The 22,267-nt window shown below is 32.0% G+C and overlaps 8 protein-coding genes across 12 annotated transcripts; 4 read left to right on the forward strand and 4 right to left on the reverse strand.

The window, feature by feature from the left end:
- Positions 1 to 73: 73 nt before the first annotated feature.
- Positions 74 to 8,039, reverse strand: LOC134829753 (putative inorganic phosphate cotransporter). Of its 2 annotated transcripts, none has more exons than XM_063842997.1 (6): positions 7,367 to 8,039; positions 1,510 to 1,871; positions 1,186 to 1,455; positions 871 to 1,122; positions 436 to 807; positions 74 to 376 (listed from the first exon to the last, which is right to left on the reverse strand). In XM_063842997.1, exons 1-6 carry the CDS (start codon positions 7,425 to 7,427, stop codon positions 170 to 172), a joined length of 1,524 nt encoding a protein of 507 aa, XP_063699067.1. In that variant the 5' UTR covers positions 7,428 to 8,039; the 3' UTR covers positions 74 to 169. The 2 variants fall into 2 exon arrangements, with proteins under 2 accessions (XP_063699067.1, XP_063699068.1); XM_063842998.1 differs by lacking the exon at positions 7,367 to 8,039 and adding an exon at positions 2,446 to 2,832.
- LOC134830913 (protein arginine N-methyltransferase 5-like) lies at positions 3,682 to 6,099 on the forward strand. The gene is made up of 2 exons (XM_063844527.1): positions 3,682 to 4,788; positions 5,279 to 6,099. Exons 1-2 carry the CDS (start codon positions 3,762 to 3,764, stop codon positions 6,016 to 6,018), a joined length of 1,767 nt encoding a protein of 588 aa, XP_063700597.1. The 5' UTR covers positions 3,682 to 3,761; the 3' UTR covers positions 6,019 to 6,099.
- Positions 6,199 to 7,320, forward strand: LOC134829755 (probable U2 small nuclear ribonucleoprotein A'). The gene is made up of 3 exons (XM_063843000.1): positions 6,199 to 6,373; positions 6,438 to 6,768; positions 6,827 to 7,320. The coding sequence occupies exons 1-3, from the start codon at positions 6,292 to 6,294 to the stop codon at positions 7,173 to 7,175; spliced, it is 762 nt and encodes a 253-aa protein (XP_063699070.1). The 5' UTR covers positions 6,199 to 6,291; the 3' UTR covers positions 7,176 to 7,320.
- A 791-nt stretch (positions 8,040 to 8,830) lies between the features above and the next one.
- Positions 8,831 to 11,190, forward strand: LOC134829757 (ubiquitin-ribosomal protein eS31 fusion protein). The gene is made up of 3 exons (XM_063843001.1): positions 8,831 to 8,939; positions 10,585 to 10,915; positions 10,979 to 11,190. Exons 2-3 carry the CDS (start codon positions 10,595 to 10,597, stop codon positions 11,126 to 11,128), a joined length of 471 nt encoding a protein of 156 aa, XP_063699071.1. The 5' UTR covers positions 8,831 to 8,939; positions 10,585 to 10,594; the 3' UTR covers positions 11,129 to 11,190.
- LOC134829754 (ribosome biogenesis protein NSA2 homolog) lies at positions 8,891 to 10,307 on the forward strand. Its single transcript, XM_063842999.1, has 2 exons — positions 8,891 to 8,939; positions 9,449 to 10,307. Exon 2 carries the CDS (start codon positions 9,470 to 9,472, stop codon positions 10,247 to 10,249), a length of 780 nt encoding a protein of 259 aa, XP_063699069.1. The 5' UTR covers positions 8,891 to 8,939; positions 9,449 to 9,469; the 3' UTR covers positions 10,250 to 10,307.
- Positions 11,191 to 11,377: 187 nt separating the features above from the next.
- On the reverse strand, positions 11,378 to 11,995 carry LOC134829758 (zinc finger protein 593 homolog). Its single transcript, XM_063843002.1, has 2 exons — positions 11,824 to 11,995; positions 11,378 to 11,762 (listed from the first exon to the last, which is right to left on the reverse strand). Exons 1-2 carry the CDS (start codon positions 11,917 to 11,919, stop codon positions 11,394 to 11,396), a joined length of 465 nt encoding a protein of 154 aa, XP_063699072.1. The 5' UTR covers positions 11,920 to 11,995; the 3' UTR covers positions 11,378 to 11,393.
- Positions 11,996 to 13,301: 1,306 nt separating this feature from the next.
- Positions 13,302 to 19,045, reverse strand: LOC134830409 (contactin-3). Of its 4 annotated transcripts, XM_063843885.1 has the most exons (6): positions 18,794 to 19,045; positions 18,633 to 18,730; positions 16,554 to 16,756; positions 16,114 to 16,494; positions 15,928 to 16,057; positions 13,302 to 13,819 (listed from the first exon to the last, which is right to left on the reverse strand). In XM_063843885.1, the coding sequence occupies exons 2-6, from the start codon at positions 18,682 to 18,684 to the stop codon at positions 13,500 to 13,502; spliced, it is 1,086 nt and encodes a 361-aa protein (XP_063699955.1). In that variant the 5' UTR covers positions 18,685 to 18,730; positions 18,794 to 19,045; the 3' UTR covers positions 13,302 to 13,499. The 4 variants fall into 4 exon arrangements, with proteins under 4 accessions (XP_063699955.1, XP_063699956.1, XP_063699954.1 ...); XM_063843886.1 differs by having other exon boundaries at positions 13,302 to 13,756; positions 18,633 to 19,045; XM_063843884.1 differs by having other exon boundaries at positions 18,633 to 19,045.
- A 272-nt stretch (positions 19,046 to 19,317) lies between these two features.
- LOC134831728 (uncharacterized) lies at positions 19,318 to 21,270 on the reverse strand. The gene is made up of 2 exons (XM_063845535.1): positions 21,156 to 21,270; positions 19,318 to 19,692 (listed from the first exon to the last, which is right to left on the reverse strand). Exons 1-2 carry the CDS (start codon positions 21,211 to 21,213, stop codon positions 19,355 to 19,357), a joined length of 396 nt encoding a protein of 131 aa, XP_063701605.1. The 5' UTR covers positions 21,214 to 21,270; the 3' UTR covers positions 19,318 to 19,354.
- Between the last annotated feature and the right edge of the window lie 997 nt (positions 21,271 to 22,267).

Here is a 22,267-nt window from a genome sequence, read left to right on the forward strand (position 1 = left end):
CCGAGTTAAATTTGCCTTTTTTACTGTAAATTTTACCTTACTTATAACTCTTCAAATTCAAACACTATTTTATATTGATAAATAAAAATCTTTATTTTATTAACCACAATGTAATAAAATAAAGTTGTCCCTGTGTGCAATATCACGAAATACGAAAGTAATCTATTTTTTATTGCTTCACATACTCTATTTGTTGATCAGCGTCTTTTTCCTCCTTTTCTGGTACCTCTCCGTCTTCCTCGTACGATTTGTTAAGTAATCTTGGATTGTTGAATGGCTGAACTTCGCCAGAGGCCCAAATAACGTAAATCAAATTTGTTACCATGAAGACTCCAAAAGCAATCCAGAATACAAGGCGCCATTCATTGATCGATCGCTACAAAAAGTTTTAAATTTTAAGCACATATTTTCGAATTTTGTAATAATATTCCTTACGTTTGGTGTCATCAATCCAACGAGAGCAGGCGTTATGATACCCGTGATTGCCCCAATTCCATTCGTAAGTGCCATCAATGTTCCAGCATAATTTGGACTCAAATCCAGTGGATTAACTTTCATTCCAGGATAGAATGTTCCCATAATACCCATAGCAATGGTAAAGTGAACTACTACCAGAGTCTTGTCGCAACCAGCATAAGAAGCGAGCATGATGAAAATGGCGGGACCCACTGAAGCAATTGTTGTGAAAAGTTTTCGCGAAGCAGTGATACCGATTCTTCCAGTTTTGATGAGCCAGTCACCTAAGATGCCACTCGTAACGGATACAAGCCACATCATCATGTAAGGTAAGGATGAGTATAAACCATTCTAAAAAATAAAAAGATAAATAAGTTAGAGAAGAAAAATTGATTTGTTAAAAAAAAATCTTACCTCTTTGATTGAAAAATGAAGAACGTCGCTCATGTATTTGGGCAAGTCTGTAACCATGATGAAGAATCCCCAATCGTGTCCAATTTGAGCTGCTATGAGTGCCAACATGGGACCATTCGTGATAATAGCCATCCATGGTGTGGGAGGCAGAGTTTTGTCTCGCGTTAGTTGACCAAGTTCCTTGTTCAAATACTCCTTTTCTCTGTCCTTTATAAATGGATGAGAGCCTGGATCACTATAACAGAGCAAAGTCTATACAAAAAAATAAATAATTACATAAAGAACAAGATATTTATTACATTTAAATATACTTACGAAAAGAATAAACCACAAGAGACCAATTACTCCAAAGAAGTAAAATACCCAGGGCCAGTCAAAGTTGTGCAAAAGGACCCCTGACAAGTAAGTGCCTAGAATAGTTCCTACTTGTCCGCCTCCGAATACAAGAGAACCAATTTTACTTCTTTCGTTTAATGGAATCCAAGCCGCCAAAAGAGCACTTAATGCTGGGAAAGTCGTTCCCTCTCCGAGACCCTCTAAGAAACGAATTCCGATAAGCATGTTAGCGCCGCCAAGCTCAACAGCCTAAAAAAAACAAAATTAAATTTTCTAAAAGAAAGCAAAATTTTCATTACTTACCAATGGTGTCAATAACGTGAAAATAGCAGTTGACAAAATACCCAAACTCAATGCCCACTTTCCGCCAAATTTCTCAGCTAATATGCCGCCCGGAATGTGCGTGATGACATAACCCCAGAAAAATGCAGACAAAATGAGACCTTGAAGAGCCTCGGACCATTCATATTCTCCCCCAGTTGATCCACCGCCTCCTTCAGTCACATTTGCTGCTGGACAATATCCATCCTCTACCGTTCCTTCGTCTTGATGTTTCACCACCATCTCTGTAATTGCTACATTCAAGCAAATTCTCATGGTGTATGCATTTGTTACCGCCAAAAAGCCCATAATTGCAAGGACCCATCGTTGAGGAATGCAAAAACCTAGTTTAAAACGGAAAAAAATGAGATAAATATTTATGGAAGTCAATTGAAATTTCTAATCTAATCAAGCGATAAAATTCGTTTATAAAATAAAAATTTATCAATCGGTGATCAAGAACAATGTCAAAAGATCAGAAAATATACGTGTGTTACACGAGATAAGATAAATAATTTCAAGACAATTGAACAGAAAAATTTTTTTCACGACATGAAAAAAACGGATAATAAAAAAAATAGGTTAAGGGTATTAAATACCGTTGATTCATAGAATTAGTCCCAAAAAAAATTAAGACAATTATCACTTTTGAGTTACGAAATCACTTTTACTTTCGTCAATCAGATACCTAGACTAATAAATATTTAATATGAATTTTTCTAATCTATTAGCTTGTACTTTACAATAACTTGAACAAACAAACGAAGAAGCGATTATGTAATTTTTCACTAAATAATATAATTATTTCATACTCTAATTTGATAAAAGGGTGAAGTAATGAAAGTTAAAACGTTCTTGTCACGTTTGAAGGATTTATCTAATTTATTTCTAGAAGTGGGAATTTTTTCTACGACTTACATTTTGATAAGGTTAGTCTCCATCCAGTCAACATTTTTGAATAAATTTATTTTCAATCGTTTTTTTTTTGCAATATTTTGCTCCTCGTTTTTTTTTTAATTCCTCTTCTCTTTAATATATGAATTTATGACAATTGTAGAAAAGAGACTGCCATGCTTTTGAACCACAAAAAATATTTATATAGAAAACAAGAAAAAACCCACGTCCAACAAAAAAAAAACAATTACTCGCTAATTTGTGTAAATTTTTACTTTATAGGAAAAATTTACTTTTTTTAGTAAATATTTACTATTTCACTTAATTTTTTTCGGAGTCGCGAATTAACTGACGGTTACCAGTACGAGGTGCAAGCATAAACTGAGGTTTTTTAGTTCAGCGAATGTACTTTTATAATACTATTTATTTCAATTGAGATTTGATAACAAAACAACGAGTATATGCTAGATACACAAATATTAGGATTAATACTGGAGCATTTATTGACAAGTTTTTTTTTTGTTTTATCAGTAATGTACCAGTTAGGTATGCGGTGTCTGAATAGATAAGAGAATCAAAAATTTATCAAAACTTATCGTAGTAACAGATGTTATTGATGTATGAAACATGATAAACTGTGCAATTATGATGATCTTTGTTATCGTCTTCGGTGTAAGTCATATATAAAGAAAGCTACCGTTACTTAATCGTAAATGGGATTACCCCTTTTACGAAAACTATAATCTAATCGCTGAAAAATTCGATTGACGGAAAGAGTTATCAATGGATGATGACTATTCATTAAAGCTTTTCGATAAGATTCTTCGAATTACATTTTCAAAGTTCATTTAACGTCACAAACTTATTGTAAAAATCCAATTTTATGTAGGTAACGAGGCTTGTAAATGTAATCTACTAGATTAAATCTAGATCAAAATAAGAAATCAAAAAAAATTATCTGATTTTGTTTGGGTGATAAATCAAAATATTATTTGATTTGCAAATCTTTCAAATATTTTTAAAAGTGATTTTATTTTTATTGATCTGATCTAAAAATTGATATCAATCAAAATTAATTTAGATCAAAAATAAATAATTTTAGACCGATAGCAGATTTTACAAACCTGCTGTATAAAAATTGAAAAAAAAAACATAAAAGAAAAATGCGCTCAAGTCGGAATTCCGACAGACAACACAAAAAGCAAATCTAATGCGTAATGCGCTAGAACTGTTTTCTTAGAATTCAGTGTGCTTCAATGTGCTAAAAAATCAATTTGTTCGGCTTTCAGTGTCGTTTTTTCGTCAATAAATATTAATATCCGTACCTAAATGTGATAGAAATGCTCGAGCCTGCAATTATTTTATATCCCACTCGTGTTGACAGCTTACAAAATGCACAAAGTTTGTTGCAAAATCAATTAATGAGCTCAATTGTTTACCACATCGACATTTTATCAGATCATAAATTGGTTGTGAAAGAGATGCTTTTGAATAATAAGCAACAAACAAAAGTTATTTTTCGATTGACTGATGGAAACGGCTTGGATTCATGCCACGAAGGTCTGAGACAAAAAACGGAAAAGAAACTTTTGGAAGAAATTAACTTTGCAAAATTGATCAGCAAAAATCGCATCACTTATCTCTACAAATTGTCTCACGGAAGTGGATCTTTTACGAATTTATCACGAATTCTCTATGCACAGTCCACTCAAAGTCTCTTTTTGCTGGAAACCAAGCTGACTGACTGGCACTTGTGGAATCAAGTGAGGGCCCAAGCTGACTATTTACCAACTTTGGAGCTGGCTCTGGAATTTACAACGAAAATTCCTACAAATGAAGAAATTTCACGATGGCTTGGAGAGCCCATTCATAGCTTAATTATCCCAATTGAGATGTTTTCCTACAACATCGAGGCAGAATATCAAGAGCTCAGTTACGAACACCTACAGCTACTCAATCGTTTTGTGAAGCGAGGCATTACAACTGTCATGCTAAAAGGCAACACGAATGATCCGGAATCACTGAAGGATCACTACAGCTCGTTACTGTTTTACATCAACGAGAGCCTGTATGCGAAGAAAAATTGTTTGTTTTTCTACGAACAACTGATGATTCCGTTACAGCCTTTGTATGAGAATCTCAGCAACCGTACCTATGAAACTTTTGAACGAGATCCCGCCAAATATGCGATTTACCAAAAGGCGATTGAGAGTGCTCTGATGGATTTGATTCCAGAATCGAATATTGCGGTTCTTATGATTGTTGGAGCTGGCAGAGGACCGTTGGTGCGTGCTTGCATAAATGCTGGTGCCAGAACCAAGAGAAAGTTGAAGATTTTTATTGTGGAAAAGAATCCGAGTGCAATTAGTAAGTTTTATTAATTATTGAAGATTGAGAAAAATATTGTGAGGATTGAATTTATTATTTTAAATTTTTGCCTTAATTTAAAACAAAATTAGAGGGTAAAATTCAAATGAGAAAATTTTGTGACATTTTTGAAAAATTTAAATTTTTATTAAACTTTGTAAAAATTTTTCTTGTAAAATTAAAATCAAAGCTTTCGTTTTTTTAATTTTTTAAAAAATTTTTTTGGAAAATTTATTTTTTTCAATTTTTAGGAAATAAATCAATTTTAAGATAAATAAGTTGTTGTAAAAAACTTTTGTAAAATATTGTAACAGTCGAAAAAATTTTAATTAAATTTTTGTATGATATTAACGTAAATTGGAATGTTTTTAAAATTTTCTAATCAAAAAATGCAGAAAAATGTCAAAATATTTTACTTTTTAATTTTTTCGTCAATTCAGACTAAATTATTATTCGCCTAATGTTAAATGTTATTTTTTTATAATTACAGTCACATTAAATGCACTAAAACGAGAAATTTGGTCAACGAGTGACATCACTATTTTTGCCGAGGATATGCGTGTTTTTAACCCACCGGAAAAGGCTGACATTATCGTATCAGAGCTTCTTGGTTCCTTTGGATGCAATGAGCTTTCTCCAGAATGCCTTGATGGCGCACAAAAACATCTGAAGCCCAGTGGTATCTCAATCCCAATGTCGTATACGTCCTACGTGAATCCCATCATGTCCAGCAGAATCTACGAGAAAAATTTGAAACTTGATCGGCTCTATCATCCACGTGACGAATGTCGTGAAATTCAAACTGATTTCGAATGCAACTACATTGTTTGTCCCAAAAATATCTTTAATATTGCTGATCCAAAGCCGTTGTTCACCTTTACTCATCCAAACAACGATCCCGTCATCGACAACACTCGCTATAAGACTGTTCAATTCAATGTTGGCGTGGATGCCGTGTTGCATGGCTTTCTAGGATATTTTGAGGCTTCTTTGTACAAGGAACATATGATTAGTATCCTGCCTGCAACCCATACGGAAGGCATGATCTCGTGGCACTGCTATTACTTTCCCATAACATTTCCGCAGCAATTGAAAGCCGGACAGACTATCGAGGCGAGCTTCTTTAGATGTGTTTCAAAGAATCAAGTTTGGTACGAATGGTGTCTTACCAAACCGAATGTTACTCATATTCATAATGCAGGTGGACGAAGTTTCCCCATTTTCAAGTAATGTCTCTCTATTTTAATGCCCTTGACATTTTTATTATATTATTGAAAAAGTCAATAAATTTTGTGAATTAATTTTTTTGAAGATTTTAATTTTTTTTTATTGAAAAATGTTCAAATCGTCCCACTGTGATTGCCGTGTTCCGTGGAAAAAAATTTTGACACAAGTTTGACAGATAAAATTAACCAAAACAAAGCCGCTTTTAAACGATTTCTCAGTGAATTTCAACAATATTCTCGATATTTTGGCTTAAAGTGTACAAAACAGGTAGAAAAAATGGTCAAACTAACGCCAGAACTCATCAACCAGTCAATGCAGTACATAAATCCGGTGCGCGATTACGAATTGGATCTCAGAGGTGACTTTCTTGCAAAATGCTTAACCATTTTCTCTTGCAAATTTTAATGCTTTTTATGTTTTAGGCTACAAAATTCCACAAATTGAGAATATGGGTGCCACTTTAGACCAGTTCGATACAGTCGATTTGTCCGACAACGACATCCGAAAACTGGAAAATTTTCCCTATTTGCCGCGCATGAAAAACTTATTGCTTAACAATAACCGAATAACCAGAATAGCAGACGACCTGGCAGAGACACTTCCCGGCTTACAGAGCGTAATACTCACGGGAAATAATTTACAGGAGCTTAGTGACTTGAAACCTCTCACAAAGCTGCAAAAATTGGAAACTTTGTCGCTCCTCACGAATCCTGTTACTTCCAAACAGCATTACAGAGAATACATCGCTTACAAGTAATTTTTGGGATTTTTTTAATATTTACAAAAAATATCAATTCTTTCGTTATTTTAGATTTCCTCGACTGCGTTTACTGGACTTTCGTAAAATCAAAATGAAGGAACGTCAAGCTGCCATTGAATTTTTCGAGAATACCAGTAAAGGCAAGAACATATTGAGAGAGATTGCGAAGAAATCAAAACTCGCTGCAAATGCTGCAGTCGACGAAAACAAACCGAAAAAGTTGAGCGCAACACCAGCAGAAATTCAAAAGATTCGCGAGGCAATTCGGAATGCAAGCTCGTTGCAAGAAGTCGAAAGGCTCACGCGTTTATTGCAATCCGGGCAAATTAACGAGGAACTGAATAAGAATGGAAATAAACAAGGATACGAGCAGATGGAGGAAATGGAGGTCCTCAATTAGTTTAATTTTTATTTCTGTCGGTAAGGAATAAAATTCACATCAAATTTTTAAAACTATGCGTTTCAATCGTTTTATAACTGATCGTTAAAATGATAAGAAATTAATTTCCAATAAAATAATTTCGCAGTTTTGTGTGAAAAAATACTTAAATTTTAAGTCACAAACAAAAAAGAATTTAGTTTTTGACTTACTTTTTGTCTCCTTTTGTGAATTCAGAAGCGGCAAACGCTCATCTGCGATCTTTGGATCCATTTTTTTTAAATATACTTTTATTTACAACTGCGTTTTAATATTTTCCAGCAACGATTACTACAATTTTTGTGTTTGGAGTAGGTAAGAGATAATAGAAGTAGGTAAGGGGCTCTTCATATAAGATTAAAAACGATGAAATAAAAGTTTTTGTTTTTTTTCAAGAATTAATATTTACATTCAAGGTCAGATATGATGTGAAATTTGATATTTTTCTGCAATATAATACCATTGGATTTGTGAGATGACTGATCCTTGATCTTTAAAACAATTGATCTGATCAAATTCGATGCTTTCCGTGACCCATTTCATTTCAATGTCAGTGTAGAAATTTCGCAAGAGATCAATGACACAATTTTTCACGACATTGTCTACTCATTATCGTGTCTCATGCAACTCTGAGCGGCTGTCTGTGTGTAAGTTAGCTTCGAAAAACAACAATTCAACTCAAGCGCATGTTTTCCGTCAACGCTTTACCAGGCAGGCAAGACTATTCAAGAGTCAATTAATGGGAGATATCGCAATATTCATTCATATCGCGGTCTACGACGACACAAGTAGTACATAAAAAAATGTTCTCGATCACAATACGCAGGCCTAAGATTCTGACAAATATCAGTAAGACGATCGTGTATTTATTCGTTCGTGTGATTATGTATGTGATTGCTACTTGTACTGACACACTTTTAGTGCGCAACACTCATACGCCGGCTTCAATTAGGAATTCATGAATGGATTTGAAAGAAAGTTAGGATGATCGTTTCACAAAAAGAAAAATATTTCAAATTAAATAATAAATATGTTCATATGTAAGTTTAAAAAAGTAGATTCGAAGGAGAGCTCACATTGGGATCTCCGGAGGCCTTTGGTTATTATTTGGAATAGGTTTTTTTAGAGGATTGTTCAAGCAAATCCAAAGTTTGAAGTATAAATACGTTGTGCCGGAAACTTTTGCAAAAGAAAAAGAAGTGTTCATTCCGTAATGAGAAGAATTGGACAAAAATTCAATTTAGAAGCTGAGGACGAGATATGCCTTGGACTTGCTGAAAAATTAAAAGCATCGTAAAGAATACGTTATGTGTACTCAACAAACTTATCTCTGAAGCCATAAAAAATGTATTAAAGCTCAAAAATTTAAAGTTCTTCTACCTACCAAAGTGTAATGTATATTTTAGCTGTTTAGTTGTAAAAATAGTATTATAGAGTCTTTGAGAGGCAATTTAAGCCAAAAATTTAAATAATTTAATTTCAATTTTAAGCCGTGTAAAACCTTAAAGACTACAGTAAGTCATAATAAATATATTTTTGTCGTATTTAGCTCATTTTAGGCCCAATTTAAAATTGTCATCTTAACGGTTAATTATGCTTTTTTTGATTTGACAGCAAATAAGAAATGTGACAAAGGATTTAAAGTTGCTCATTGAATGTGAAATGGGTCTCGTATGTCATACGTCAGTATACTGTCACTTTGCACCACGTTTTCACGTCCTTTTTCACCGAACTACGAGTCGGCTGGTACGTATCAATTTTTCTTCCGCCTATTTTTAAATAGTTTTAGTCGTTTAAAAGGGAATTTGTTGCCAAAAAATAGATAATTATCGAAAATAAAGTAGGTAGCAACTATTGTGACTGATATTTCCGCGAAAAATATCGAGAAAAGTGCAAAAATTTGAAGAAATAAAAAAAAGATAATGGCCGCATGGCATATTTGTGTACATGCATAGACATGTTCAAATAGCTTTTGTTTGTGGATTTGATTTCCACATTTTTTCAATTTTTAAATTTTACTCCTCCAATCGGAGTTCCTGAAAGTGAAAAGAAAAAAAAATTAAACGAAAGAGTTTCACTGAAGGTAAGAGAAAATAATGAAATTGCCAATTGAAATGGTCAGGCGGTCATATTCAGATGCTCCGATTTGAGATGCTCCGACTCTAGTTGTTGTTTGGGGTGTAGTTTTAAGTATCTTGTGAGTATCTGGATAGGATCGTGGCTAATCAAACTCTTTTTTTTTGTTCTCTTTTTAGAGCGACAGACACACTTGAATCATGCCGCAGAACGAGTATATGGAACGTCACCGTAAGCTTCACGGTCGACGGTTGGATTATGAAGAACGCAAACGTAAACGTGAGGCTCGTGAGCCCAAGAAACGCGCCGCGACGGCCAGAAAGCTCCGTGGTATCAAGGCCAAGTTGTACCAGAAGGAGCGTCGCAATGAAAAGATCCAGATGAAGAAAAAGATTCAGGCGCACGAGGAAAAGAAGGTTAAGAAGACGGCAGAAAAGGTGGAAGATGGAGCGATCCCAGCATATCTCTTAGACAGAGGCATACAATCGAGTGCTAAAGTCCTTTCGAACATGATCAAACAGAAACGGAAAGAGAAAGCAGGCAAATGGGACGTGCCAATTCCAAAAGTGCGCGCTCAATCAGACGCCGAAGTATTCAAAGTTCTACGGAGTGGCAAGAGCCATCGCAAAGCGTGGAAACGGATGGTCACAAAGGTCACATATGTCGGAGAGAATTTCACACGTAAACCACCAAAGTACGAGAGATTCATTCGACCGATGGCACTTCGTTTCAACAAAGCACACGTTACACATCCCGAACTGCGAGCCACGTTCCACCTGCCAATCATTGGCGTCAAGAAAAATCCGAATTCACCGATGTACACCAGCTTGGGCGTCATCACGAAAGGTACCGTCATCGAGGTCAACATCTCAGAACTCGGTTTAGTGACACAAAGTGGCAAAGTTGTGTGGGGCAAATATGCACAAGTGACCAATAACCCCGAAAATGATGGATGTATTAACGCAGTTCTGTTGGTGTGAACGTATTAGCTTAAGAATTTTTGAACAACAAAAAATAAATGCATTAAAATAATTTTAACTCAAAAGTGTTTCATTTTAGCGTTAGGTTCTTATAGCAACAAATTCCCTTTGATTTATCGTCTTAAAGTGTTATTTAATAAATATCTACGAATATTATTAAATGTCAAATAAGACGAAAATTAAAGTTAGTCTTAAAACAGTACTTGGTGTTTTTTCTTTTAACACTTTGTAAAGAAACTTGACTCACACTACAAGATCAAGCAGCAAGTACTTGTAGAAATTTAAATTGAAATCATTAAATTTATTTATTTTATTTTTTTTAAATTTATTTACAGCTAATTAGCCATGCAGATTTTCGTCAAAACATTAACGGGTAAGACCATCACCCTAGAGGTCGAGCCTTCGGATACTATCGAAAATGTCAAAGCCAAGATCCAAGACAAGGAGGGCATTCCACCAGATCAGCAACGTTTGATCTTCGCTGGCAAGCAATTGGAAGATGGACGTACCTTGAGCGACTACAACATCCAAAAGGAATCTACCCTTCACTTGGTATTGCGTCTCCGTGGTGGCGCCAAGAAACGCAAAAAGAAGAATTACTCCACACCCAAGAAGATCAAGCACAAGCGCAAGAAGGTCAAACTCGCTGTCTTGAAATACTACAAGGTAATAATTTTATTTTTTTTTTAATTTTGAGACATGAAAATAAACTCTTTTGTTTTCTTTTAGGTTGACGAGAATGGTAAAATCCACCGTCTCCGTCGTGAATGCCCCGCTGAGAGCTGCGGAGCTGGTGTCTTCATGGCTGCCCACGAAAACCGTCACTACTGTGGCAAATGTCATTTGACCTACGTATTCTCTAAGCAAGATGAGAAATAAATAATTGAGCATTCATTACTTTGAATAAATGGAGTAAGAATAAGAAATTATACACGGCTTGACGTGCTCATGTTTTATTTTGATTGCCTGGAGATGTTTGTGAGGTCCGCGTTGATGAGTTGAAACATTCGGGGAATAAATTAAAAAAGACCATTGCTTGGTAAAAAATTTGAACTCAGAAAAGACGAAGACCTTTAAAGACGACAATTTTTCAAAATATTGGGGAAATTAAAACACGACAAATTTGAATAATATTTCTTTATTATCACATTTCCTCAGTTTCCATGGCGGGAGCCTTTTTCTGCTTTTTCTTTCGTGGCAACTCATCAACCTCCTCAACGACGATTTTTCTGTCTTCTCCTTTCTCTGGCTGCGTTTCCATTTTTCGCTTCTTGTGTGGCACATAACTGCCGTGTCCGGCTGCTCGTTCAGACTCCTCCACGCTGTACGGCTCGTCTTCCAGTGCCTTTAGACGTCGTTTGTGCACTTTTGTTTTGAAGTGGTCCTTCATGGCTTGCTCGTTAATGAAATATTTGGCACAATGAATGCAATAATTTTGAGCGAATCCAGGCTTCTCAAAGTCCACATCTTGATTGAGCATCTCATCGGGACGTGTTTTCAAATCGACATCAATCTGGCACGACAAAAAAAGGAAGTTTTAGGATTTATTTATAATTTCCAGGGAATATACAAACCTCGTCCAAATCCTTTTTGCGACTTCTTAGACGCCAACGACGACGCAGATGTGTGTCGCCACTGTGCATCTTCTTTCTTCGCTGCGGTTGACCCATTGTTTCTTCCAAAAACTATCGAAATTACAATAATTAATGCTTGCACGCTGTTATTTATTTACAATTTGTTTTGGTTATGGAGGTAGCGGTGTCAAATATGCATAATTTAAAAATCAAGAGTACTCGGTTTTTACATACCTAATAATTTTTCATTTTCATTCGTCTCAAAGTGGTGGCGAATTGCTAAGATGTCTACGACTGGTAGTTTGTGAATGATATGTTTGATACCTAAAATTTTACCAATTTTCAGAGAAATTTAAAAAAAAAATAATCATAAAGCTTTTATTAAATTTTGTTATTAAATTCGTAAAATTTGTCCATTTCGTAAAATTTTTCGTTTCTTTGCCAAATTTACCTTTAAAATGGCTTAAAATTTTAACTTGATGATAAATGGTGTAAAAGCCATCTAAAAGTTTAAATATCAGTCATTTAATAAGAAAAAGTATTTCAAAACCTGTATAGTTAATTCATCATCAATTTTTTATAAAAGAAATGAAACAAGATATATTTTTGAATTCCTTTATTGAGTAAAAACACACGAATATTATTTTTAAAAGCATTTATTTAGGCGGTTTTCGACGACAATTGTAAATAGTTAAAATTAGGAGAAGGCTTTTTAAAGAAATCTATTATCACAACCGTAAAAGTAACATTTTACGTTTTTTTGCAGTTGAAAGATTTTCTGATGCATATTTTGGAAGCAATTAGCAAACATTTTTGAAAGCCGCGTGACAATTTCGCTCAATTTTGAGGAAGCAGTATAGTTTCAGTCCAAAATGTTCAAAGAAACAATACTTGAGAGTAAGATTTAGGCCCTATATTTTTAAGTATTATTTTTTCGCAATTATTTTTTTATTTCTCTGTGCTTGCTATTTTTATTACGCTTATGAATATTTTTATTATTTCGTATTTTTTTTGTTCAGCTACCTTATCAATAGTTTTTTTTAGATTTATCAGGCACTGGACACTTATGTATTTTTTTTCTTTTCAGTATTTATTATATTTAAGTAATTTAAAAAATCGACACATTTGTGTGTAGTAGAAAGCATATTTGAACTTTTAATCGTATATTTGTGATAATTTTTTTTGCGTATTTTTTAATTAGTTAGTAATAGTTTTAAAAAGGTGGTTTTTTTTAAAGAGAAAGGCATAGATATATATTTATATATAATATTTATGTTGAAGCTACAAGTGATTATGATAAATTTGAACATTTCAAAATTAGTTTTTTTATGATACGTATTTGCAAAATACTTAGCAATATAGTTGATAAGCAAGCACAGTTTTCTTAGATTATTTGAGAATTTACTCATTTTAATATAAAATAATTCATGTGTTCTTATGTCTATTTAGTTTGTTTTTTCTTTCAAGTGTATAATGAATAATTTTATGTATATTAATTATTTTATATTTTTAAAATAATAATTACAAATTGTTAATACAATATTTAATTTCATTATCGATTCGCTGTTGCTCTCTAATATTGACTTCAGTCTTATTTCCATATATTTCCATCACTTGATCATGTTTTAAAAATTAATTAGTTAAAAGTGTACTGAGTCCTCCGGAAAAACTTTTACTCAAATCCTCTTGATCGTATTTCCCGTGAAGAAAATCGACATTTTCCTCGAGAAAGTCATGGGTTCCTCGCCATCAAAGGCATCGTCATCGGGAGTATGAAGGTGATGTGAATGATGATGTCGCACTGTCAAGCCGCCTCCAACTCTTCCGTTTGCTGCAGCATAATATGTTTGTGTCGTTATCGGTGAGGGTGACCGCATAATTGCAGGCGACAAGACATTATTCGATTGTTGCGCATTATCCGATTCACAAAATCCTGGATTTAATATAATATTTGGTACCAACTCGACACTATCTAAGTCACCATGCTTTACTGTATCTTATGTACAAAATATTTATTTTTTGTGATGTTTTTGTTTTATGATGAGGATGATGACGCAAATAATGGATTAATATTTACAAAATTCACGTGCAGATTTCACATTTTTTGATATAAAATTTGATATATTATTTTAGTTTTAATAATATGATAAGAAGAAATTGTTTATGTGCACCAGCATTCCATGTTTTTATATAAATTTGGATTTGTTGAAATTGTTAAAAAATTACGGGAAAAAAGAGAAAAAAAATTAATGTTAGAAATTGCTTTAGTAGAAAACAATGATAAATATTATGTACAAAAGCATTTAAAAAAATATGATTTGTAATTTTAAAATATCAAGCCATGCTGCGAAAAGCAAGTACATAATAACTTAAATTCTACAAAAAAAGTTCTACAGTAAAATTTTTTTAAACTACTTGCAAAAACACATGCGAAAAATTAACCACACTCAAATTTGTTCTATTTATTTATTTGATTTTCATAATATTGTATATTTGGTTCTTTGAATATTATTTTAATATAATAAGATTATTTTTATTCATAATAATATTATTATTTGAAAATACTGACAAGTTTAGAAAGATTGCTTAGAATTTTTTGTATTTTGAATAAAGCGAGATTTTTAATTTAACTTTTTTTATGATTTCTACTTTATTTCACGTTTTGACCAGTAAAAACTGCATAGATTAATATTAACTATAAAAAATAATCAATATAATACAAACAATATAAATACCTTGTGTTACTATAAAAAAAAGTGATGATTAAATGAAATAAATTATATTCAAATCCAATTATATACCTTTGTGAATATATTGTAATAAAATATAGATAAATATGAGCATGTCAAAACGTGATTTATTCTATCATTCATTTCCTCATGTAGGAAATTTTAATTTTCTAATTTATTATTATTTTTTTTTTATTATTTTTAATACTTTTTTCTTCTACTTTGGTAAATTTTTATCACATTTTGTGTTTTGAAAGGTAGTGTGTTAAATTTTAAACTTTTATTTTTTGAATTATTTAAAAAAAAAGCTTAAGAATCTGGTTGAAATTTGAAAATATGTTGGAAAATTATTTTTAAAAAAACAATGAACTTAATAAAGGCACGCAAATATAATTAAATTCTGTCTGAATGATAATAATATAGATTGCTCCAATTAATTTAATATTCATTTCTTCTTTCAGCTACTTGATTTATTAGCTGGGTGGGATGCCTAGGACCTAGACACAGGTATTCATGTGTTTTTATTGTACCTATGCTAATATGCTAAAATATCACTTTTTCAATTTTTGTCTTATAATGCTATGCGAGTCACATCAAAATGTTCAACTTAAATAAAAAAAAAAGTAGCAAATATGTGTAATTTATTCAACTTATAATGAACATTATACTAAAACAAAACAATTTACATCGATTCTTGCATTTTTTTTCCTAAATTGAAACTCATTATGCTAGAGCGTGTCGTGTGTACTTGAGTCAAAAATGATAAATTAAACTTTTTTATATCACACAACCACAAGTCACATTACAAACATCAAACCAAACGAAAAAAAATTAAAATCATGAAAAACGTGTGTAACAGAGCACATTTAACTATAAATGTTCACTAAGTTTATGTATATATTTTACACAGCAATGATTTAATAATTAAAATGATTCAATTTCTATACCAGTTGAATCGCGGCATTCCTTATAAAGAACTAGACACGTTCCTAATGATAAAATTAGTAAACTGCCCATAACAATACTGACAGCTACTATCCATACACGGGTATCAAAATTTTCCGCATCTATCATTATTCTTCGTATAAGATCTAAGTTGATGAGTAAGAGTGACAATAGATGATGGAGTGAAGGTGTGTTGCAGGAAATACACAGGCAATGTGAAGTAATAGATATGTTAGTAAGTTTTTTTTTCATTATTTTGAGTTGATACACAAACATTAATATTAATTTTGTTTGGGAAAATATATACGAAAGAAATGAAAAAAAGGAAATATTTAGATAAACGATCATCGTAAACACAGAACATCAATTCATTAATAATGGACATCAATCGTTGAGTGGGGAAGAAGAGAGAAAAAGAAATAATTCTTACCCTTTTCTTCGGTTTTTGGTACGGTTGTTGCAGTAATGAGGGATTTCTCGCCAGGTCCGAGTTTGTTTGTGCCCCAAATACGGAATTCATATGTTGTATTGGGCGACAGGTGAAAAATTTCCAATTGACGCTGAAAATATTTTGTTTCATTTTCTAATTTTACCCTCATATTCTTTTTATACTTACAGCATTTGGACTAATATGATGCGGATCTAGTAACATCCATTCCGTTTCATTTTCGCCAGCTTCCGGCATGCGTCTCATTTCTGCTGTAAAATCTAAGAGAGGATAACCCCCCGTTCTATTAGGCCAAATTTCCCATATTATGACAGCAATGATTGTGGTAGCGCGGCATTTGAATTTCGCGACGGGCCCGGGAACCGTTCGGACAGTCACTTCGATACGAGCCACCTCCACTACAGTATCTTTGGTAAAGTTTTCGTTATGTACACTATTATCGTCGATGCCAACATTCACGGATTCATAGAACCCGGGAATCATTTCGGAACAAATGTACGTTCCGGCGTCATTTGTATTGAGGTTGGGAAGGAAAAGTGATCCATTTGGCTGTGAAAAATTAAAATTCGAATATTAAATATGTTAAGTGTTGAGATGTTATCACTTACTAGCACATGGATGCCATCGTCCATTTTTCCTTCACGAACCCACATCACAGTACCAAGTTTGCTCGAACATGGCAATGTTAGGTTTTGTCCTTCATCTACAACGTAGTAGTATCGATTATTAATATTATTGTTGTTTAGATCTCGTTGTTGTTGTTGCTGCTGCTGCTGCTGTTGCTGTTGGGACGAAGACACCATACAAAAAACTGAAAAGAGAGACACGTGTGAGCGATAACATCGAATATTTTAACACATATCTTTTATTGAAATAACAAAAATACACATTCTTTGAACATCTTTTATTGTTTTAGGCTTAATAAAATGTCAAGAGCAAATGCGAATATATTAATTCAGTATATTTATCATGCATTTCTGGCTATTTTATAGAAATCGCTAATTCTTTATTTTATTATTGAAAATTTTCTTTTACTTTTCAAAAAAAAAAATGTTTTAAGTTTAATGTTTATTAATAAGCTTGGCAAAAATATGCAAATGCATATTTTTTTCTTTCGTCCTAATGAAAAACCAAATATAGGAAAATCCGTTTCATGCGATTTCGAACTTTATTTAAGTAAAAGTTTAGAAAAATATTTTTTTTTACTTTTGATAATAGTATTTTTTAACATAATATTTAATTTTCAAAACAAAATTTTTGAATTTTGTTTAAATAATTCGCACAAAAAAAAGTAAAACAATAAGGCCATTTCAATTTTTTTTTTTTGATGTTTTTGTCCCAAAAGACTTTTTTCAAAATGGGAGGGGGCAAAATAAAAAAAAAAGTTTTGAAATACTTTTTCATACAAAATGACAAAATTTAAACAATTTTTGATCATTAAATAATATTTTTGTTGTTTTTATGTTTGAGATTTAATAATTTAAAATTGAAAAAAATAATTGTCAAATTTTCTACTTGACTTTCAAAAAAAAAAATACGTTAGAGTATTTAAGTTTTAGAAGCCCTGGTTCTCTATATTCAAAAAGAAGAACATAAATTACTAAGGTTTTAGATCATATATCTTCTAAATCACTGACCATTCCTATGACAAAGTTGCGATCAACAACCTATTCCAATGACACCGTACCAGGTGTGCTTCATTTTCTTTTGTTTTCACTGAAGGTATGCGTAACTTCTCTATTAAATCAAATACAAACAAAACCGGACAACTTAATTCCAAAAGTAAACTTATTTACTGACAAAATATTTATATATGTTTTTTGCTTTTCGTTTTTTTTTTGTTCTACAAATTAAAGCACGAAATACAATATGACACGAAAACTTTATTTCATTCCGCTACCGCACACCGGTGCGAAACCATATAAAAATTGATGAGTTTGTGATTTGTTTTGTTTCGTGCTAAATCTTTTTTAAGCACTAGCATGAGTATTCTTAACATTCGCATTGTGTATTTTTTTTTCATTTTATTTTATTATTATATCAAATACCCAACAATGAAAAACTTTTTCAATGATTTCGATTCATTCTTTCAACCACGGAATAAATACAATGTATAATAATCCAATAGGAAAACAATAACATTGCTTTGTGTACAAGTAGCTATATTTGTAGTGACTCGCGTCATCGAAAGTGTATTATTACCTCACAGAGTGAAATGAAAAACAAAAGAATATTTTTTGCAATGTAAGGTATCGTAAGATATGATATAACCAAGTTGTGGGTGATGTCAATGTAATGGGAAGGTGATTTAGATTGTGTTAGTAGGGTAGCACGAGAATGATTTTCTTCTTTTTTATTCAACGTCTTTATATACAACTTTTGTACAGGTGAATCATATTGCATATATGAGTATGTTGTATATAGCATAAGCATATAAGCTTCATGACCGGAGTTATTTTTAGCAACAATTCTATGTATACGACTCCTTTTTGTTTATTTTGTATGTTTTTTCAATTTTACATAATAAAATTATTATCTAACTTTTACTATTATTTGTGAAATTTTTGTGTTACTATTTTAAGCATTTTACTTCTTTTTTTTTATCAGAATTTTAATATTATGATAAAATTTTCTCCATATTTTTTTTGTGTTATGTAAACAAGTTAAGTAATCCTTTATCCGCTTACCTACAAACGAAAACACGGATTCCAGTACAACGTTACGATTGTTTAATAGCATATTTCCATATCACTTTTAACAGATTGTATGTTAATAATATCTAAAACTTTTCGATTCATACAAACAAACACTTTTTTGCGAAATAAAAAAAATACTGATTTTTTAATACTCGAGATAATCTGGCTTGTGTTCACTTTACTCCGAAATGAATGATAAAATTGTCGTATAGTGAACAAATTTTTAGTTAGTTAACGAGAGAACAACACGACATTATAGTGGACACAATTGCACAATTTTAAAATACACTAATAAATATTATAATATACAATAAAATACTGGCACCATCAAAAAGCTTGCTTTTGATGATGATTGTTGTGTATACAAGACTCTACTAGTTGACAATTCGCAAATACATGGGGGATGTTTCAGAGCGTTTTTCGGTGGGGCGCTGCAGTAAACTCAAAAAGGACTTTTCATGGATTTCCTCACGTTTGTTTATATCGTTTGTTTACAAAATTCCTGCATGGGGAACAACGGAATATATACGTGACGCAAAGAGGGTGGTGGGAAAAATAGCAAGTAATACTTGAATAACTCCAATTTTGCGCATGTGGAAACTTCATTGCATGCATCACCGTTCAAATCATTTTACCGTTATTTTATTTCATACAAAAATGATTTTTTTTAGTTTCATTATGGAATGTTTATTGTACCAAAATAAAAATAATTTTTATTGGACTTTCTTTTCAGTTTCCTTCTTTACGGGCAAGGCTTTGGGTTCTTCCTTGATGTCCTTTTCAGCACTCTTCGATTCAGAGCTGGATCCCTCAGACGCTGGAGCTTTTGTGGCTTCCTTGCTCTCTGACTCGCTTGAGGAAATCTCTTTTGGCGCTTCGTCCGCCAACATTTCCTCCTTGTCGCCATCGCGGAAGTTACGAGCTTCTCCTCCGAATTCTCTGAAGGCAACTGCTAGTCCTGGATTAATTTCTTCCAACGGAGTATCTCCATAACGGATATACACTGGAACATATCCAGGTTTTTGAGGAAGTGTTTGTAATGGAGCGGCATCTAAAAATACACAAACAAAAAATGCATAAAATGTAAATATATATTTAAAAAAATATATTTCGTTGAGGTTCTTGAATAAACTTATTTATTTAAAATTTTTGACATTTTTGATTGAAATATCATAAAAATTACATTTTTTGTTAAAATTATACAAAAATCGAATTAAATTTTCTTTAGTGACATTCAGATGAAAGATCACGTAAGCAAATTTTTATTATTTCAAAAAAAAAAAAATAAAATAAAAAAAATTAAGTTTAAATTTATTTAAGTTTGAATTATCTTCAATTTTTAAATAAAAAAAATAATTATTTAATGTTAAATAATTGTCGTTTTACAATAAAAAATTATGAAATTTTTTTTTTTTACATACATATTTAGGTATTACTACAAAAAACAAAATTTAATCGCCTTAATGAGCTTGCTTTAATACAAAAATTTTTTCATACAATTTGAGGGATGATTCAATCTTTATTTTTTTTTTGTGTTAGCAAAGTAAACTATTCTTACAAAAAAAAAAAAAAAAAAAAAAAATGATGAGTCACATCGGTCGGAAACAGCTAACACCATGAAAGTTAATGTCCCAAAAAAATTAACGCTCTTGATAAAAACCGATAGAGAGATAATTTATTTATACGAGCCTGATCACAATCCCTAGATTATTACTAATTATGACTCTGCTTTTATAATTAAAATCCATAAAAACCATTAAAAGGTAACGATCCGTTAATAGGAATCGATAATTTGGAACACTATACTGTAGCTACAATATTCAGTTTTATTCGCGCAAAATTTCCTCTACATGCATCAGGAAACAAATGGTCAGGTTGGAGGACGTGGACAATTGTACAAAAAACATGATTCAAAAAAATGTGACAATAAAATCATAAAAAAGTTATACATCGTACTAATAGCGAACAAAAAAGTCAAACATAACAAAAAAACGGATATCATCTCGAATTATATTAACTCGAAGATGATTAATAGCTCGATGATTGTGTTCAGCATGATAATCGTTTATTGAAGATGATCTGCCCAGAAATAAATAATCGATACAGAATATTTACTAAACACATAGTTATGATAAATAATTGTTGTTGAAAAACATATATTTACTTAAAAAGGGCAGAAAACTTGACCGCAATCGTTACAATTGATTATGTGGATTTTTTGCAGTTTACAGGAAAAAAAAATAAAAATCACTTGTTCATTTTGTATGATATCTAGTAACTTAAAGCTCGTGTAAAAATGATTTAATATTGCAAAAATTTATAATTGCTGGAACGTGACTGTTATACCCTGTTTCGCATGACCACTAATTTTGATGAGTGCATCAATCCCATCAAATTAATCAGATTTGACTGTTTGTTTTAATTATTAAATTAATTCAATTTGTTTGCCATTACTTGCAATTGCCGCTTTTATAAAATTTGATGATGTTGCGTATGTGCCTTTGATTAACTCACCTATTGTAATCAATATGAAATACAATGAAACGACGGTAAACGCTGCTAATCTAATCATATTGTTAGTTGTTGACAAAAAAAACTTGCTTACGTTATGTGTTTACACGAAAAAAGCTACTCAGATACTAAACTCTGTTAGTATCATCATCTCATCTTTATAGTTACTTTTTTTATATTTATTAAAATCATGACTCTTAGTGTCAGTGCTCGCTAGTAGCTTTTTTTGCATTACTTTGCTACAGGAGTCGTATTATAATAATAATAATCATCATCTCGTACTACCTACCTACCTACAATAACGTACCAAGTAGACGAAGTTTGTGTTATTATAGAAACACCTTTTCACTCGTCATATCTTACCTTGCCTCACACACGTTTTGTGCGTTTGGTGCAAAAATTACGGTCGTGTAAATTCCTAGTCGAGGTGTGTGAGCGCGTAGAACAAGACGAGAAGAAGAAAAAATGGTTTTGCTTGTACGGGAAATGAGTGGCAAAACATGACAAAAGTAATAGGTATATGTATAATGCTGAATATATGTGTGCAAGAGACTTAATGAAATGTAAAAAAAAGAAGATTGAAACCGGTAGATGAGTAAGAATACGCTGAATTGTTGACGAGGCTTTGTTATTATATTATTATACAACAACATTATATATTATATTTTATGAGCTTCTATACGTGTTTTAATTTTATCACTCATTTGTTCTTCTATAAATATTCCACTATTCTCCTCTGTAGAATTTAATATGAATAAACATTTGAAGTTCAAGACTACCAGTAGCTCAACATAATTTTATTTACTTTATTTTTTTGGCAGCATTCACTGTCTCTCTCGGTTAACAAAATATCATCATTTATCATTTGTCTAAATAATTCAAGAAGACATACATGTATAGAAGCTCCACAACAATTGTACACACAAAAAATAATAACAACAATAATAAGATGATAAATAAAATTGCTTATTTATTCTATATATTATAACAGGTACACATTATACGCAACCTAATATTTGCAAATCTGAGCAATTTTCTAATAATAACGCAACATTCATCAAAATCTGTGTTACTTATGTATCGCAAATTGTTGTTTTTTTCGTGTGTATTCCATT

Source organism: Culicoides brevitarsis, chromosome 2 (genome assembly GCF_036172545.1).
Source record: "Culicoides brevitarsis isolate CSIRO-B50_1 chromosome 2, AGI_CSIRO_Cbre_v1, whole genome shotgun sequence".
Lineage (NCBI taxonomy): Eukaryota > Metazoa > Arthropoda > Insecta > Diptera > Ceratopogonidae > Culicoides > Culicoides brevitarsis.

What these genes read in the sequence shown, in the direction of transcription:
- LOC134830913 (XM_063844527.1), top strand. Translation starts at nt 3,762, where the DNA reads ATGCTCGAGCCTGCAATTATTTTATATCCCACTCGTGTTGACAGCTTA. An exon ending in AAAGAATCCGAGTGCAATTA is followed by an intron (nt 4,789 to 5,278) that starts GTAAGTTTTATT and finishes TTATAATTACAG; the next exon opens with TCACATTAAATGCACTAAAA.
- LOC134829755 (XM_063843000.1), top strand. Translation starts at nt 6,292, where the DNA reads ATGGTCAAACTAACGCCAGAACTCATCAACCAGTCAATGCAGTACATA. An exon ending in TTACGAATTGGATCTCAGAG is followed by an intron (nt 6,374 to 6,437) that starts GTGACTTTCTTG and finishes TTTATGTTTTAG; the next exon opens with GCTACAAAATTCCACAAATT. An exon ending in AGAGAATACATCGCTTACAA is followed by an intron (nt 6,769 to 6,826) that starts GTAATTTTTGGG and finishes TCGTTATTTTAG; the next exon opens with ATTTCCTCGACTGCGTTTAC.
- LOC134829753 (XM_063842997.1), bottom strand. Translation starts at nt 7,427, where the DNA reads ATGGATCCAAAGATCGCAGATGAGCGTTTGCCGCTTCTGAATTCACAA. An exon ending in TTCATTTTTCAATCAAAGAG is followed by an intron (nt 808 to 870) that starts GTAAGATTTTTT and finishes TTTATTTTTTAG; the next exon opens with AATGGTTTATACTCATCCTT. An exon ending in TTGGATTGATGACACCAAAC is followed by an intron (nt 377 to 435) that starts GTAAGGAATATT and finishes AACTTTTTGTAG; the next exon opens with CGATCGATCAATGAATGGCG.
- LOC134829754 (XM_063842999.1), top strand. Translation starts at nt 9,470, where the DNA reads ATGCCGCAGAACGAGTATATGGAACGTCACCGTAAGCTTCACGGTCGA.
- LOC134829757 (XM_063843001.1), top strand. Translation starts at nt 10,595, where the DNA reads ATGCAGATTTTCGTCAAAACATTAACGGGTAAGACCATCACCCTAGAG. An exon ending in CTGTCTTGAAATACTACAAG is followed by an intron (nt 10,916 to 10,978) that starts GTAATAATTTTA and finishes GTTTTCTTTTAG; the next exon opens with GTTGACGAGAATGGTAAAAT.
- LOC134829758 (XM_063843002.1), bottom strand. Translation starts at nt 11,919, where the DNA reads ATGGGTCAACCGCAGCGAAGAAAGAAGATGCACAGTGGCGACACACAT. An exon ending in GCAAAAAGGATTTGGACGAG is followed by an intron (nt 11,763 to 11,823) that starts GTTTGTATATTC and finishes TTGTCGTGCCAG; the next exon opens with ATTGATGTCGATTTGAAAAC.
- LOC134830409 (XM_063843885.1), bottom strand. Translation starts at nt 18,684, where the DNA reads ATGCTATTAAACAATCGTAACGTTGTACTGGAATCCGTGTTTTCGTTT. An exon ending in ATCATATTAGTCCAAATGCT is followed by an intron (nt 16,058 to 16,113) that starts GTAAGTATAAAA and finishes AAATATTTTCAG; the next exon opens with CGTCAATTGGAAATTTTTCA. An exon ending in ACCAAAAACCGAAGAAAAGG is followed by an intron (nt 13,820 to 15,927) that starts GTAAGAATTATT and finishes TTTGTACATAAG; the next exon opens with ATACAGTAAAGCATGGTGAC.
- LOC134831728 (XM_063845535.1), bottom strand. Translation starts at nt 21,213, where the DNA reads ATGATTAGATTAGCAGCGTTTACCGTCGTTTCATTGTATTTCATATTG. An exon ending in TTTCATATTGATTACAATAG is followed by an intron (nt 19,693 to 21,155) that starts GTGAGTTAATCA and finishes GTGTATTTTTAG; the next exon opens with ATGCCGCTCCATTACAAACA.